The sequence below is a fragment of the Acartia tonsa genome, chromosome 1 (genome assembly GCF_053477335.1).
Source record: "Acartia tonsa isolate MP-2025a chromosome 1, ASM5347733v1, whole genome shotgun sequence".
Taxonomy (NCBI): domain Eukaryota; kingdom Metazoa; phylum Arthropoda; class Copepoda; order Calanoida; family Acartiidae; genus Acartia; species Acartia tonsa.
Genome location: NC_137260.1, coordinates 26448355 through 26465403, shown reverse-complemented (window position 1 = coordinate 26465403; position 17049 = coordinate 26448355). Strand labels below are relative to the sequence as shown.

The 17049-nt window shown below is 30.7% G+C and overlaps 1 protein-coding gene across 3 annotated transcripts in view; it reads left to right on the top strand.

Annotated features, from left to right (window-relative positions):
• The window catches only part of LOC145316218 (3',5'-cyclic-AMP phosphodiesterase-like), a 125510-nt gene that overhangs the window by 77998 nt on the left and 30463 nt on the right, over positions 1-17049 (top strand). Inside the window, exon 1 of one of the 3 annotated variants that reach the window (XM_080156597.1) lies at positions 13147-13293. The exons of the other annotated variants lie outside the window; for them this stretch is intronic. Coding sequence (XP_080012723.1) covers positions 13262-13293 — 32 coding nt within the window. The 5' untranslated portion in view covers positions 13147-13261. Of the gene's footprint in view, positions 1-13146; positions 13294-17049 lie in introns of those variants that run through there. 3 annotated transcript variants of the gene reach the window in all.

Sequence of the window (17049 nt, the reverse complement as noted above, 5' to 3'; positions counted from 1 at the left end):
AATAAAATCTTTTTTTCTTTAGATTAGACAAAATTTTACATTTCTCTCACATTTCAAATCTTCAAATATCCTGAATAGAAAATTTGAATAAATTATTTGGTATTACATTTTAAACATATGTAAGTTTCCCAAAAATAAAGGGATAAAAAATGTTGAAGTTTTTAACATTAAAAAATCTTAGAACTTTCAGAATTCTATCGACATGCAATTTCAGTAGTTAATGTCAACTTGTATACTTTAAGTTCTCCTTACTGATATATTATCGACATGCCATTATCTCCAAATGGACAATATTAATAACTCTATAAATAAAAGTTGTAATGGCTGACATAATATCGATAAAACGAAATTCTAAACCTATGCTTATGTTGAGGTAAGAACTACATTAAACCTTAACAGAATACCACCATTAAAAGTATTTTGGACCTAGTTATCTATCTACCAATCACTATATTCTAAAATTCAAGTACAATGTTTATTGCTGCTGCTTCTCCCACTAATAAAAACCTCCCTCTTCATAATAGACTGCTCAAAAACTTTACTCTGATAATTCTTTTATTCCTGAATATTTTTAGTGTATACTATATTAACCTATTCTCTTAGTCTCAGTAGACAACTTAGTCTTATGGCTGACGAGGCTAATATGTAAAGTAACAAGGATGACAACATCCAGCAGAATATAAGGAGTATGTTTGAATTAATTCATTTTAACCATTGTTTTAAATGCACTTAGAGCCCCTGAAGGAGGCTTTCAAAATGTGAGGGAGAGGGAGGCACTAGCTCTGAATGAATCATCTAAAACTTACTTAACTTACTTACCCAAAAAAAAAGAATGAAAATATTTTTTTACAAAATGTGTGTTTGTTGTTTTCTTTCAATTTAAATGAAACAAGAGGGTTTTATACATTATTTAAATTTTTATATTAATAACGGATTAATACTCATGTCTGGCTACTCATGGTTGAAAACGATAAACAACACCTTTGACAGAAACACACAATTATAGAGAATATGCGCTAACCAGAAGAACTATACACACATTAAATATAATTTTTTCTTATTTCTGTGTGTTCTGTAATTCTTAGAATAAGGTAGAGAAATGGATTGGGATTATTAAGCTTTAAACTATTTGTAGAACTACGCAGATATTATAGTTATATATCCATGAAGGGGGTTATTTCTTATAATAATGTTTTTTTAATTGAGGAGGGAGTTAAAGTATTCCACGGGGCTAATTCTTTTTAAATGGTAAATTACTACCCCTTATATTATAAAGTTATATGGAGGTAACCCTTCAAGCCGTTAGCAAGACTTTATTGCACAAACAGAAATCCTGTCTCTTTTATATAGGAAGACATACAATATTCAGTAATGCTTCGAATTGCAATGCAAAATTAATTTACATGTTAAATGCCTCTTTTGAAACTAGACCTTTTGCGAATTTATTTTCTTGATAAATGGCCCTGTACGAAAAGTATCTACATTAGACCTTGCCAGCTAATCTTATTATGAATGACAATCAATGTTATACTTCCCTCTCTTTCTATTTCTTTCTCTCTTTATACAAAGTCGCAAATCGACAAAAAATTTCAAATGATTTTTATCACATATGACAATAAAACAAGTATATTTCAATTTAAAATTGTTTTCTTACAATAGACAATAGACATATACTTATCTTTGTTATATTTAAAAGCATATATAAAAAAGGTTTTTCACTTCTATGAATTTTCAATACTTACGTTGTGTACTATCTGTGTATTTGTGATATATGATTTTGTTTGTACTTTTTGTGCTTACATAATCTTTAGTTCCTAAGTCGGTGACTTCTAAAATGATAGTGGAAGATGGCGATCATAACTATTCTCAGATATCTTCAAACTAGTTTACCCCCTCTCTTCCCCCTCTCTTTTTTTCCTTCCCCTTTCAAACCTATAATTCTGGTGTTCATACAAATGAGCCAATTTTTGTTTTATAAAATTTTTTTGAAAATAACATCTGTTTGGTTTTCCTTTGCAATTAAGCTTTTTTTAGGTACAGGGAAGGTTTTTAACTATTTTGGGAGAGCGTATCTCCACCCTCCCAATTTAAAATCCCCCACAAAATTTTTTTTCTGAATATTTCTTATTAAAACTCAAATTAAAAAGTAGAAGGGCGGTTGACTTATCCCCCTCCCACCTTAAGAACACTTAGAGGCTTCTTGGGGGCGTTCGTTGCCCCTAGTCTTTCTTAAAATAAGAGCTATGTCTTGCATTTTTTTTCAATTAGGTGTTTGATCACGAATTTCATATGGTAAAAATATTTTTCTTATTTAATTGTTATCCTAAAAAGATAAAAGTTATGCTTGAAAATTGTTTTAATAGCTATTATTATATGTTGCATTTTTATATAAACGTGAGAGTTGTGATCACAATTGGCGTAACATTTGTACTCTTTGGCGTCAATGCGTATTTTCAGATATCCATTACTCGCTATCTCTAAAATGGTGGGTCTGGCTCGATAGCGAGTAATGGATATCTGAAAATACGCATTGACGCCAAAGAGTACAAATGTTACGCCAATTGTGATCACAACTCTCACGTTTATATAAAAATGCAACATATATAACGTTATGTAAATTTAATACAAATTATTAAAGAATTAAATTTTGTATGACAAAAGCATAGATAATAATTTTAAGAATTAGCGACGGTATCGCAGATTTCTTCGCAAGAAACTAAGTAAAAATTTTGATTAATTCTAGGATGACTTTACAGTTTATTTTTAGTAGCGAATTTACTCTATGTTTTACCTTTATCGGTTGGTCCCCTTTATTGACCTTAATAGGTCGAGGGGAGGGGGGGGGGGGGATTGAACGTTCACTCTGTTATCTCGGTTTCTACTAGAGCTAGACGGCTAGAAATTTTTGTGCAAGTCCCCTGTTTGATATTAAATTTCCGACAATAAGTGGATCAAAGTAATTTTTACTTTTTTATTGAACAACCTTGTTTTTTTTTAGGGCCGTTTTTACTTAGAAATTTCAAAAGGCTGTAATTTCTGTACTCTTAAAGCTAGAAGAAGAATTTTTTTCAGAAAATGTTTACCTTTATGTATATACTAGCGGCTACACCCCTAGAAGCCTCTAGGGGCACTGGTAGGAGGGGGAAAAGTCTACCTTATCCCATTTTAAATTTGCGTTTAAAAAGAGTTTAAAAATATTTTTGGGGGGAGGGGGGTAAAGAAACCCTCTCCAAAAATAGTTCAAAACCTTCCCAGGACCTATAAGAAGCTTCACAGTAAAGGAGAACAATATCGGTTTAGCCGTTAGCGAGATCCTTCAGGACAGACAAAAAACGCTTACTACTTTATATAATAGGATAATATTAGAAATCCCAAATATAAATTTCGGCGGCGGCAGCTGTACTTGGCAGTTTCCGGACGCTGCAGACAAAAGTCGGTAAGAAAACGGCGCTGGATTTTTATGAAATTTAAATATGTCATGTATACATGTTAGAACAGCTTAGGTTTAAAATTTCAAGTCTCTAAGTCGAAAATTGCGGCCACAAGAGCCTTACAAAAAAGTTCATGAAATCAAAAGGTTTGTTGTTTGATTGATATGTGGTGGGGGGGGGGGTGGGGGGCGGATCTGACACTTTTGCGTAAACAGGGAGTATAGGCCTTGTCTTAGGAGTGAGAGGATAGGTTATTTGGGAAAAAAGTTTAGTTTTGGGGTGTATTTTCCTTATATTTAAAATTTTTTTGATAGGTCTCCAGGTTCAGGTGCTGCAGGCTGGAAGGTCACTTCTGGACAGGTATAAATGAAAAAAAACTAGTTTGAAGAGTTAGAGATAAACTTATTAAACCAAATATGCATCTTTTGGGATGTTATGAGCATATATGAAGAAAAAATAAAAATCAGCCTCCAGGTTCAGGTCCTGCAGGCCTCCAGGTAAATCCTGGACAGGTAAAAAATAAAAATTTTCACTTTTAAAGTTAGAGCATAACTTCTTTAACAAAAGTTGCTACTTTATAATTAGTATTAACTAATTTAAAGAAAAATTTGAAATTGGGCTCCAGGTTCAGGTACTGCAGGCCTCCAGGTGGATCCTGGACAGGTAAAAAATAAAAATTTTAACTTTTAAAGTTTGAGCAAAACTTCTTTAACAAAAGTTGCTACTTAATGGATAGTATTAACTAATTTGAAGAAAAATTTTAAATCGGGCTCCAGGTTCAGGTACTGCATGCCTCCAGGTGGATCCTGGACAGGTAAAACTAAAAATTTTCACTTTTAAAGTTAGAGCATAACTTCTTTAACAAAATTTGCTACTTTATGGATAGTATTATCTAACTTCAAGAAAAATTTGAAATTGGGCTTCAGGTTCAGGTACTGCAGGCCTCCAGGGGGATCCTGGATAGGTAGAAAATAAAAATTTTCCCTTTAAAGTTAGAGCATAACTTATCTAGCAAAAGTTGCTACTTTATGGATAGTATTAACTCATTTGAAGAAAAATTTGAAATCTGGCTCAAGGTTCAGGTAATGCAGGCCTCCAGGTGGATCCTGGATAGGGGAAACTAAAAATTTTCACTTTTAAAGTTAGAGCATAACTTATTAAAGAAAGTTGCTACTTTATGGATAGTATTAACTTATTTGAAGAAAAATTTGAAATCTTGCTCAAGGTTCAGGTAATGCAGGCCTCCAGGTGGACCCTGGATAGGTAAAAACTAAAAATTTTCACTTTTAAAGTTAGAGCATAACTTATTAAAGAAAGTTGCTACTTTATGGATAGTATTAACATATTTGAAGAAAAATTTGAAATCGGGCTCCAGGTTCAGGTACTGCGGGGCCTCCAGGTGAATTCTGGACAGGTAAAAACTGAAAATTTATATTTTTGAAGTTAAAACTTATTTAACAAAAGTTGCTACTTTATGGATAGTATTAACTTGTTTGAAGAAAAATTTGAAATCAAGCTCAAAGTTCATATACTGTATGCCTCCAGGTGGATTCTGGACATGTAAAAATTAAAATATTTAACTTATGAGTTAGAACTATATCTATTTAACTAATTCAAAGAGAAATTTTAAATCGGGCTCAAGGTTCAAGTTAAATCCAACCATTTTGTTACATTTTGAATTATATCTGCAAAAAAAATAATATCAATTGACTAAAATAAAAAAAACATATTGTCAACAGGTCAGTCACTAAAGGAAGCCTGCAGGAAATACACTGCTCTAACTGTGGTAAAATTCCAACAAGTAGACACAATACCCCTAATTTAATGAGTTAATACTATCCGTAAAGTAGCAACTTTTATTAAATGAATTATTCCCTAATTTTAAAAGTGAAATTTTTAGTTTTTACCTGTCCAGGATCCACCGGGAGGCCTGCAATACCTGAACCTGGAGCCCAATTTCAAATTTTTCTTCAAATATGTTAATACTATCCATAAAGTAGCAACTTTGATTTAATAAGTTATGTTCTAAATTTAAAAGTAAAAATTTTCAGTTTTTACCTGTCCAGAATTCACCTGGAGGCCTGCAGTACCTGAACCTGGAGCCCGATTTAAAATTTTTCTTCAAATTGGTTAATACTAGTCATCTTGTAGCAACGTTAAATTAATAAGTTATGCTCTAACTTTAAAAGTTAAAATTTTTAGTTTTTACCTGTCCAGGATCCACTTGGAGGCCTGCAGCACCTGAACCTGGAGCCTGATTTCCAATTTTTCTTCAGATGAGTTAATACTATCCATAAAGTAGCAACTTTTGTTAAATAAGTTATGCCCTAACCTTAAAAGTTAAAATTTTTAGTTTTTACCTGTCCAGGATACACCTGGAGGCCTGCAGTACCTGAACCTGGAGTCCGATTTCAAATTTTTCTTCAAATATGTTAATACTATCCATAAAGTAGCAACTTTAATTTAATAAGTTATGTTCTAACTTCAAAAGTAAAAATTTTCAGTTTTTAACCTGTCCAGAATTCACCTGGAGGCCTGCAGTACCTGAACCTGGAGCCTGATTTAAAATTTTTCTTCTAATTGGTTAATACTAGTTATATTGTAGCAACTTTAATTTAATAAGTTATGTTCTAACTTCAAAAGTAAAAATTTTCAGTTTTTAACCTGTCCAGAATTCACCTGGAGGCCTGCAGTACCTGAACCTGGAGTCCGATTTCAAATTTTTCTTCAAATATGTTAATACTATCCATAAAGTAGCAACTTTAATTTAATAAGTTATGTTCTAACTTCAAAAGTAAAAATTTTCAGTTTTTAACCTGTCCAGAATTCACCTGGAGGCCTGCAGTACCTGAACCTGGAGCCCGATTTAAAATTTTTCTTCAAATATGTTAACACTATCCATAAAGTAGCAACTTTTGTTAAATAAGTTTTGTTCTAACTTCAAAAATAAAAATTTTCAGTTTTTACCTGTCGAGAATTTATCTGGAGGCCTGTAGGACCTAAACCTGGAGCCTGATTTCAAGTTTTTCTTCAAATTAGTTCATACCATCAATAAAGTAGAAACTTTTGTTAAATAAGTTCTGTTCTAACTATAAAATTAAAAATTTTCAGTTTTTACCTGTCCAGAATTCACCTGGAGAACTGCAGGACCTGAACCTGGAGGCTGATTTTTATTTTTTCTTTATATATGCTCATGACATCCCAAAAGATGCATATTTGGTTGAATAAGTTGATCTCTAACTCTTAAAACTAAATTTTTTTTTCATTTATACCTGTCCAGAAGTTACCTTCCAGCCTGCAGCACCTGAACCTGGAGCCCCTTGCCGCACATTTATCGGTTGGGGGTAGGGCTCAACGCCCCCCCCCCTTCTCTATTATCTCAGTGCATGGCCCTTGTTGGATAATGAATTTCCGACTATAACTGAACCTAAGTCAATTTTCGCTTTCTTCACCCTTTTATTTAACAACCTTTGTTTTTAAGTCCTTTTCTACTTAAAATTTTCAGTTTTTATCTTTGAAGCTAGAAAAATATTTTTTTCAGAAAATGTTTATATTTATATAAATTTTATATTAGAAATCTCAAAACATAAATTTCTGCGGCCGCAGCTGTACTTGGCACCTGCCAGCCACCGCAGTCGGTGGTCAGCGGGAAAACGGCGGATCTTAATAAAATTTTGATACGTTATGTAGGCGTGTAAGAAAAGCTTAAGTTTAAAATTTGAAGGCTCTATGTTAAAAATTGCGGTCACAGGAGGCTTTTAAATCATTCTGGAGACCTGGAGGATCAGGACCTACAGGATCATACCTGGAGCCTGAAATTGACTTGAACACCTATATTTCAAATAAATTAACCAGAATAGCTAACTGTCCCATAATGATAAACTCACATACAGACGGACAGACCCTAATTATAGAAAATCTTTGCTTTTAAAAAACTAATATTTATTCACTCACTAACAAAATTAAAATGTTGGCAGATAAACACATTTTTTAAAGCAAATCTACTCTGTAACTCACTTTGTTTTTCTATCAGTACCTGTTAATCTGTCACTCTGTTTCAAAAGCTCTGAGGAAAATACAAAAAAATATAAAAAATAAAAATAAAAGCAGAAAAAAAGTTACATTGACAAGCTGACAGACATTTCAAATTATAGATAAACTTCGTCAACAATTTCAAGATCCATATTTCAACTAAATTTATTCCTGTAAACATAATTCACTTTGATACGAACTTATTTGAACACATGCGAACGAATTCAAATTAATAGATACTTGATCTAAAGTTGCTTGTAACTGTTCAAATAAATGTTACTAAGGAATTAAATTTATAACATATATAAAATACATTATTATATAGATTTTTATTTTTTTTAAATCTTAATTATTGGTGGTGAATAAACAACTTTTTTGAACCGCCCCCATAAAACGTTCCCATGTATAAATTAAAGAATTATTTCTCTTAAAGAAAGTACACAAGATTAATTATTTTTTTCTTCTTAGTATTTAAATTAATTTTTGAAACAAAGTTGGAAAAGAAGAGATTTTAATAATCAACTATTATTTCTTTTAAAAAAATTAATTTAAATATCTGAAAATTTGCCGTAAGTTCTTAGTTGGTAAAAAACAAAATGATTTCTAGTAGCGGGGCTACTCTATTACTATTAATATTACAGAAATTTTACATGAGTATTAAAGTAAATATCATAAGATTAGCGCCAGTTTTGTTAGCTCAGGCATTTGGAACCTTGTTTTCACTTATTATCCACGGAAAGATGTCTATATATAATACGATGTGTTAAATTAATCAACTCAATTTATTTAGGATCTACAATATTTTGATATATAAAATATATTTGTTTTATTTAATGAAAAAAATATATTTCTTTTATTTCATGAAAAAAAATATTTTCTACTTTTCATCCCTTTTGTCCTTGTTAACACAGTATAAACTTTGTACAGCAGAGAAAGAGTGGGCAATGACAATAGTCCCCAAAGTTTTAAAATAACGTTTTTTCATTAGTTGGCTTAACAATTTTGGGGATTGGGTCAATTTAAATTGGTTGCTTCATTAGGTTGATTGTTCACACTTTTCAACCACAAATTTTAATCTACTGAAGGGGTTATTCTAAGTATCATCATTGGGGTATATATTAATTTATCAGCCATTGTCTTATTATCATTATCCCTTTAGATCCATTATACCCACTACTGTATACCCCTTCTAATTTAATTTGCTTTTGTGTATTGATGAAACAATATGCTGAAGTGATAGCATGCGGAAATGAACGCCCACCGTTGAATTGGTACTTTCCCCCCCAACTAATTTGTCTAACTACGCCTCCCACAATACAAAACTGTATAAAAAGTCGTAAGAAATTAAGACGGAAAAAACTCGAGATATCTGTCATGCACGTAATGCGTGGACCCACCATTTTAGGGGTCACCCCTAAGTCAATATATAGAAATATATAGGTCAATATATTATTCATAGTATTTTTAGAAGAATAACTAACAGAGAAATATTAATCGCATTACCTCTATTATGCCATATGCCTTGAGTATTGATTGATATAATAAGAACAACCAACTTTTTATTGTTCGACTTTTGTTTGGAAGTCCTAATAGGACACTTTATTCAGTGTCTCTTGTTTAGTTGAGCAAATGCATTTCTACACATCTTAAAATAAATTTCAAGCAGAAACCATTTTAACATCTCTAGTATGAAAAGGTGCAGTCTCATTAAAACTTAACAACTCCCCTATAGTATACTATTTATCCTAAAACCTTGTCCCAATCGCCGCCAGTTTGACAGTTTAATTCTACATTAAATATTCAATTACATATTACTACTTGATATAAAAATAATATATGAATAAACCTTTGTGAATTTAAAATTTCATATTTTCGAAATGATATTGTTAACTTCAACAGAAATATAATTTTGCTGATAAATTTGAAATGTTACACAATTATATTTTTATAAGCAAAGCTTTTTTGTACTTTATTTGTAGCAACAGCTACGCCCCTAGGGGCCTTTGAGGAAGTTGACTCCTGCCCATTTTCAATTTTAGTTCTAGAAAAAAAAGCTATAAAAGATTGGGGGTGGGGGCATTTTTTCCAGGGGCGATTTCTCTTGGGAGGCTTGTGGTACCCTCGTCCAAAATACTTACAAACCTTCCCTGAACCTATAAGAAGCTACGTAGTACTTTTCTGTCGACGATATTGTAAATATATATTTCTCGTATTCATTCGAATCCGGTGGATAGGAACCGGTTCTCATCCATACGAAAAAACTATGTCTAGCATCGTATTATATCTAGCTTTCTAGGAATATAAAAATGTACAATCATAAGATTAAAACCAGTTTTTTTAGCCCGTGACTTCGGCACTTTGGGGCTGAAAAAAAAATAGTTTTAATCTTATAATTGTACATTCTATATCCGCGGAAAGCTGTTTATAATACGATGCGAGAAATAACTATTACCCTATCTTCGACTTTATCAAAAAGCTTCACTATTTATGAATATTGTCAGCCTTGGTAAAATCTAAAGTCTCTAAATTTGTAAATGAAATTTTGCGAGGTCTTTCTGTGTATTATTTTGTGTATGTTTATTAGTGTTTGTGTGTGAGTTTTCTGTGTTCTAATTTGTGTGTATGTTTGTACATAGTGTGTGTAAGTATCATGAATTGGTGTTTAGAAGATAAAAGTTTATCCCTTTTAAAACATTAATGTGCTTTGTTTAACTTTATACAAGCAATTACATTTGCATACGAGCTTTATGGTGCAGTCCAGGACAGTAGAATATTATTCAGCAATTTTAATTGTAAATATAGAATTTATGAATAAAATATTAATCAAATATAAGAAAAAAATCAATTGCATTGACTCTAGTACTTCTTAAATTTAGAAGTTATATCTATAATACAAAGTACAACGATGTCTGACTGACAAGGTGATTCTCAGGGAACATAGATACTTATCCTGTGGTTGTTTTAAGCTCTCCTCTCTTAGAGGCTAGGGGCGAAGTTATAAAATATTGTAAAAAATTGTATTGTGAATTGTAGAAAAAGGTACAATAATAATAATAATTCTAGTTGAAAACAGATGGGAAATTCACAAATATTTCAAGCTTTACATCAATTCCTCATTGTTCTTAAACCTGAAAAGAAATATTTCCAGGGAGGGGGGGACCATTGGGCTGTTTATTACACTAGTCCCCAAAATTTTACAATAACTTTTTTTTATTTGTTGGCTTAACAATTTTTGAAAATTATGATTGGTTGGTTAATTTATTTGAGTGTCGTCCAAATGTTTCATTGAAATTGTAATCTACAGAATTGGTAATTTTGTGTATTATCATTGGGAATGTACATCAATTTATCGGCCATTTTCAAGACAATTTTTTGTTATCTTTTTTAGAGGTGTATATAACCAGGGTGTTGTAGACCCTTGTCAAGGGGGTGGGTTATCCAACCCCCACTAATTTTGCCAAAATTATAGATACGCCCCCTTCTGATTAAAACGTAACAAATTATGCAACATGACATACATCTAAACTATATTGTTTGAATACTTTTTCAAAATCATAAAATAAGTTTTACACATTTCACGTAGGAACTAAATATATATTCAGCCACAAAGCTAATATTGGCTTAGGAAAATTATTCCTGATAACAAATAGTAGAAAAGGTCAGACTTCATTGAATTAGATTATGTGGTTACTGAATGAAGAAGGATATATGGGGATATAATCACAGGAGGAAATTTGTTAGCTTGGTCAGTTTGTTCATCATCCAGTAGAAAGGAAGGGGATTGGGTAAAGGGGGTGGAAGGGGGTATCATTATTTTAGCCAGCTGCGAGCATCACTTTGTCAGATTACATAAAAATCTGTTGCAACATCCAAGTAATAATATATCGATTGGTTATTGTCATTAAAGAACTCAATATGAATACTCTGTTAGATAGCTAATCAACTCCACGATCATACCCGAGAATTAAAACGTAGAGTTACGTAGAACAAACCTATAGAGAAGTTGCAGCAAAGGATTTATATTTTTAATGATTTTAATTTTTAAATACAAATTTCTGTATCTATGATTTGAACAGGTGCATTTTGGATAATACAATTATGGCGTGAGCAAAAAATATTTAGTGGTGAAAATTTTAGGCAAATATCCACACACAGTTTATATTTTTACTTATATGTAAATGTATATTCAAATTTTGGGATCATGAAAAGAAAACGGAGTAGTGGGTTTCGTCGTATTTTCGCAGTAGCCTTTCTCCTATTTCTAGTCCATGTTGGTGCTCTAACACTGCGGGGCAATCATTAACTGTTAACATTTAAATAATCTAACATGAAATAAACTATAAAAATCTACTGTAAAAAGACAACGAAACCCGCTACTTCGTTTTCTTTCCATGATTCAAATTTTGCATTAGTATAGTGTGACTATTTTTTAGTGCAGGAGTAGTTTCATTATTCTGTTATAACAGCATTAAGTTTTAATCATGTTTTTTTAAGAAAAAACATTTAAAAAGAAATTTATTGATTGAATTCTTATCAAGTTTAAAGAAATCAAATTTTTAGAGAACAGCGTAATTTCTATTGGATTTTATATATTTTTAAAGATATAGAGATATGACAACGGACGATAATTATTTTATCCCAATTATGATAAACAAAATTTAGCCTGTAAATGTCTTTTTATAATGATTAAAGTAGTAATCATGAAATAAGTATTGGTGAAGGATATCTAATTGAATACATAGGTTTGTCCTATCTCGCCTTTAGTTTTAAGCTTCTTAAGGCAAAAACTAGTTTATATTTTTAAGGGCGGGAGGGGGGCGGGGCGTTTATCTTTATTGTCCCATCCCTCCCTGTAAATTACGCACGCACACACAAAAGTTAGATTATTGTTTTACTTTGGAACTTTTGTAAACATAAAATATTTACATAAATTTCTAGCTGGAAATATAGGTTCTGTCCCTTAAAGTACCTATCGAGCACTGAACACCCCACACCTCTTCCTTATATTTAATTTATATTTACTAAAGGGAGATTTAATATTTTTCTTTACCTAAAACCTACGTGGGGTTCCTAGCCCCTTCGGGGCTATCCAGTTCCCAATTTAAACTATCTTAACCAGACCTAGAGTTAAATAAACAAAAACTTCCCCCTTTCCCTCCTTATTTTCAATTTTTTTTCAAATTAGGATAAAGGGGGTTATGTGCACTACTATTACCTGTCAGGAAAACCGTTGAAATATAAAATATGTAATAGTTTGTGGTTTTATTTTGAAACTCATGTAATTTATGAAACTTTTTGTTCATTTCTCGAAAAAAATTTATGAATTCTGTATGTAAATTGTTTCACTTTTTACGAACTTATTCTTATTATATAAGATTTCAGACTATTTTCACTATCTCTAAGTGTGTATCTTTTAGATATTTTTTCATATTGTCTAATCCATCAATTTTTATTTAAAGCATGTTTTCAAGTAAAAACATAATAACAGTGTCTAAAGTTTTCCACCAATAACTTAATAGCTAATTATCCATTGTCATATCCATGAAATATTCACAATAACTTATTAATAAGGGATTTAGGACTTTTATGCAATTTATAATCATCCTTTTAGTATATTTTAATTTTAAATTTATAAAATTGAAATTTTCCAAAAAATAGCATCTATATATTTTATCAGGGAGGAGGGGGAAGAGAGTGAGGCTGAAACCGGGGGAGGGGGAGGTGTTCACAGCTCGCCCCAACCACACCATCAACCCCCCTCCCCGTACAAGCCTGCTAAACCTTACACACGCTCGCCGATGTTCGACCAAAACCGAATTTATATCAACGGGTATTTATTTACAAACGATAAATCCGTATGTATAGTAAATGTTGTAAATTGAATATTGTTTTTTTTACAATGTTGGGCATAGCTTACTTTACCTAATTATAATCAAAACATTTTCGAAACAAAAAAGTTTAAAAATGACAAACAAGAATTGTTTTGCTATACCTAAACATTTATTTAAGTCAATGTTCTTTTCATCTAAATGTCATTAGATTTGAAAGAAACAATATGTTTAAATACAAACATAACACATTATTTTAGACTAAATAATTTAGGTATCATATATTTAATAAATTAAAAGTTCTGTAGATAGATCACTTAAAAAACAAGAAAAAATTCACAATTAAATTTTGATTAATTAATTGCACTAAGCTTCCAGTTAACTTTAAGTTATAAGTTTCTTTGCATGAAATTAAACAGAATTAGTTTTTTCTTCAAATTATTGTTGTTGTGATATTTATGTCAGTTTGAATTTAGCGTAGCGTTTGATAATCAGACGGAAAATTTTCTGTTAATTAAAATTAAACTCAATAACAAAGATTATTATTTGATTTATATAACCTTTAAAAAATCAAATTATGGCTGTAAACACTTTTATTATGTTTTTATTATTTTTGAAAACAAATAAATCCCAATCTTTTGTTTGGATGTTGTTTTGGTATTTTATAAAAACAAGAGAGAATTGTTTGAAGATTTTGGAAAAAGATAAACACTCCGAAATACAGTTAAACAGAGATAACACAAATTTTTAATACATATAGGTATAGAATATTTTACATAAAATGTAAAAAAAATAGGCTAGATAAAAAGACAGAACTTTTAAACACAGATTGGCTGATTTGTTCATCTAAAAAATTATTTTCCTATACTATTATGACCAAAAAGATATTGTCTTATTATTGTTTCTTGTTTGTTTTTAATTATACTTTCCCTCTGAAGTTATGTATTTAAGAAGCCTCATTAATAATCAAGAATGTTTTGTTTACGCCTTCTTTCTCTCTCTCTCTGTCTCTCCCTCTCTTATATCATTCACAGTTGGGCAGCCTACAGTTTCTTTCTTTTCTTTACTACAATTGTCCTATAATAAAATTGAAAGAAATTTTTATTGCGCCTGCATTATGATTTTGTTTTGTCTCTGAACAAACCTAACTTGCTTGGATTGAGTTATGAATCAATTTTCATAAATAGAAACAGAAATTCAAAAGTAAAACATCTTTTATTATTTCTGATTTAACATAGGATTGTTGTTTGTTACATTACTTTTGAACAGAAAAAATACTTAACGTCCTTTTCTTTTTGAATGCAGGCTAAAAAAAGGTAGTTGATAAAAAACGAACAATTTTGTTATTTACCTGACTCTTATCTTGTGGTCTTACTAAGAAAGCATAATTTATTTATTTTCTGACCAAAATAGAAAATTTATTCAGAATTTTAAATAATAAGAAATCAATAAGAACAAACAAAGTTCGTTTCAAATCGAATTTTATTGAAAAACTTGCCATAAACATTATTTTAGATAATCGTTATTATTTTTATTTCATGTACCTGTAATACCTGTTAGTGTTAGGTTTCTGCAATGTTTTTAAATACTCTTTTTACTTTGATTTACAAGTTATACATACCTTTAAAGAACTGCACAGATTTATCCATATACGGATAAAATAAGTTTTTTGTCTGAAGCTTAAGATCTCAATAACCAATTAACCGATTTGGTTCACTATTTTAGGTAGCCCTCGAATAGGTCCTGTGATTGTTTAAGGCTATTCTGTTTTTAGATTTATGTATCGGGGTGGTTTAAGCTATTTTTCAAGGCCCTTCATGTTTCTTCAAATACAGATACCCTAGATGCTAGGGGCACAAGTATAAGGATAAAACTATCCTAATATTAACTAGCAAAATAGTTTATAAATAAATAATCCTTTTACAAGTAAACTTTTCTTGTTAGATGTTTATAAGACACGTTTTCAAAAAAAACGTAGATATGTATTACACATAGTATATAACTTGAAGAATGTGTACTTAAAGATCGAATGGACCGAGTTAAGTATTGGTCATGGGAATTTTTAAAGTTATCAACTTTACCCCCCCCCCCCCCATTCTTTTTTTTGGGACACTTGTATAATAAAACAATACTTTACGCTTTTATCCTTATTTTGACACTTTAATTGTGGATAATTTTAATAAAAGAAGGAAGGCCCAGAATATTTTGAAAATGCAACAAAAAGCTGTGTTTTGTGTGCAGCTTTACCCATAAATGTTATTGGATTTTTAAAAGCAAAGCTTTTCATTAAATAATTCATGCCCACATTTTTGGTATATCCTCCTAGAATGATGATATTTTAATATCTAAGCTACTCTATAATCCATGTTGTATGTCTATTCGTCCGTCCATCATTTCGTAAAATTTGATAAAAAAAGATATCTTAATATCATGATTTTTTTTCTTATTTTTATTTCTCTAAATGTTTCTTCTTATCTTATTTATGATCACTGAACATTTGCTCCATAACTTCACTCTAACATAACTTCACATGTTGTCATCCTTGTTTTAGCAGAATTGCACATAAGAATAAAAATATAGCAGCTCACATGCATAACAATATTAGATATAAAAGTGGGATTTTATGAAAATTAAGTTTTAAAATAAATTGTCTATCTATTTGATCAATTGAAATTAAAGAAAATTTTTAAACTGCTGACACCATCCATAAGTAGCGAAGCACGTAAGTAGATAAAAGTAAACAAAGCAAATAAAGGGACGGACTAACACCCTATCTCTTATACCATCTGAGTTAATCTTATTTTTTCATATATAGAAATATAAATATATTTATTTATCCCTGCATTTAAATATTCACACTTGCACAAACAAAAATCAGGGATTAAGAAAAAACGCCACGGATATAAGGATAGGATTTTAAAATAATTCTTCCTTCTTTCATCCCCTTTAATAAAAAAAACTATTTCTTTTATACGATCCAATTCCGTAGGATTAAAACTGTTTCTAAACCTTACCGAAAAAACATGTATTATATCGAATTTTAATCAATTGTTCACAGAAAAGAAATTTAAAATCAATGGATTTTTACCTTTTTGATGGGCCAACTCATTGGCTAAGCAAATTGATAAACTCATCCTATAATTGTCAATGTTATTTTTCCTATTCGTGGACATCTGTATTTTGCATCTGATAAAAGTACTTGAATTAATTCTATTCCATTAACCATGATATACAATGAAAATTTTGCTTTGCCTTTATAGGCCGGTTCTTCTTACAATTCTTCTTAAGATGAGTCAATCTTTGGCAGCTTTGGTGTGAAATAGAGCTTTATAAAATAGAAGAATTTCTTTAAAAGACTTGCTCATAGTAAAAATGAATTATTGAATTATGTAGAGTTATCCAAAAGATTAAAGGTTTAGTTGAAAATATATCTCCTTATACCCCCCCCCCCCTCCCCCCTCACAAACATTCCAAATTTGCATAATCTCTGTCTGCAAGTTTGAAATGTTTAAATTTACAATATAGTCTAGTTTTAAAATTCCAACTTTTACTGCGGCTAATAAACATGTAATGGCAATTGTACAATGTACATACTTTTACCAGGGAGATGGGACACATTTGATAGTATATTATATTGAACTTTAACATTTTATTAAAGACTCGTTTGCTTGAAAATTTTTTATACTAGAGCCTGTATTGGCTGTACGTAGAATTGTGGAGGGGAGATGGGTATAGTAAATATAATTTATGATACATTG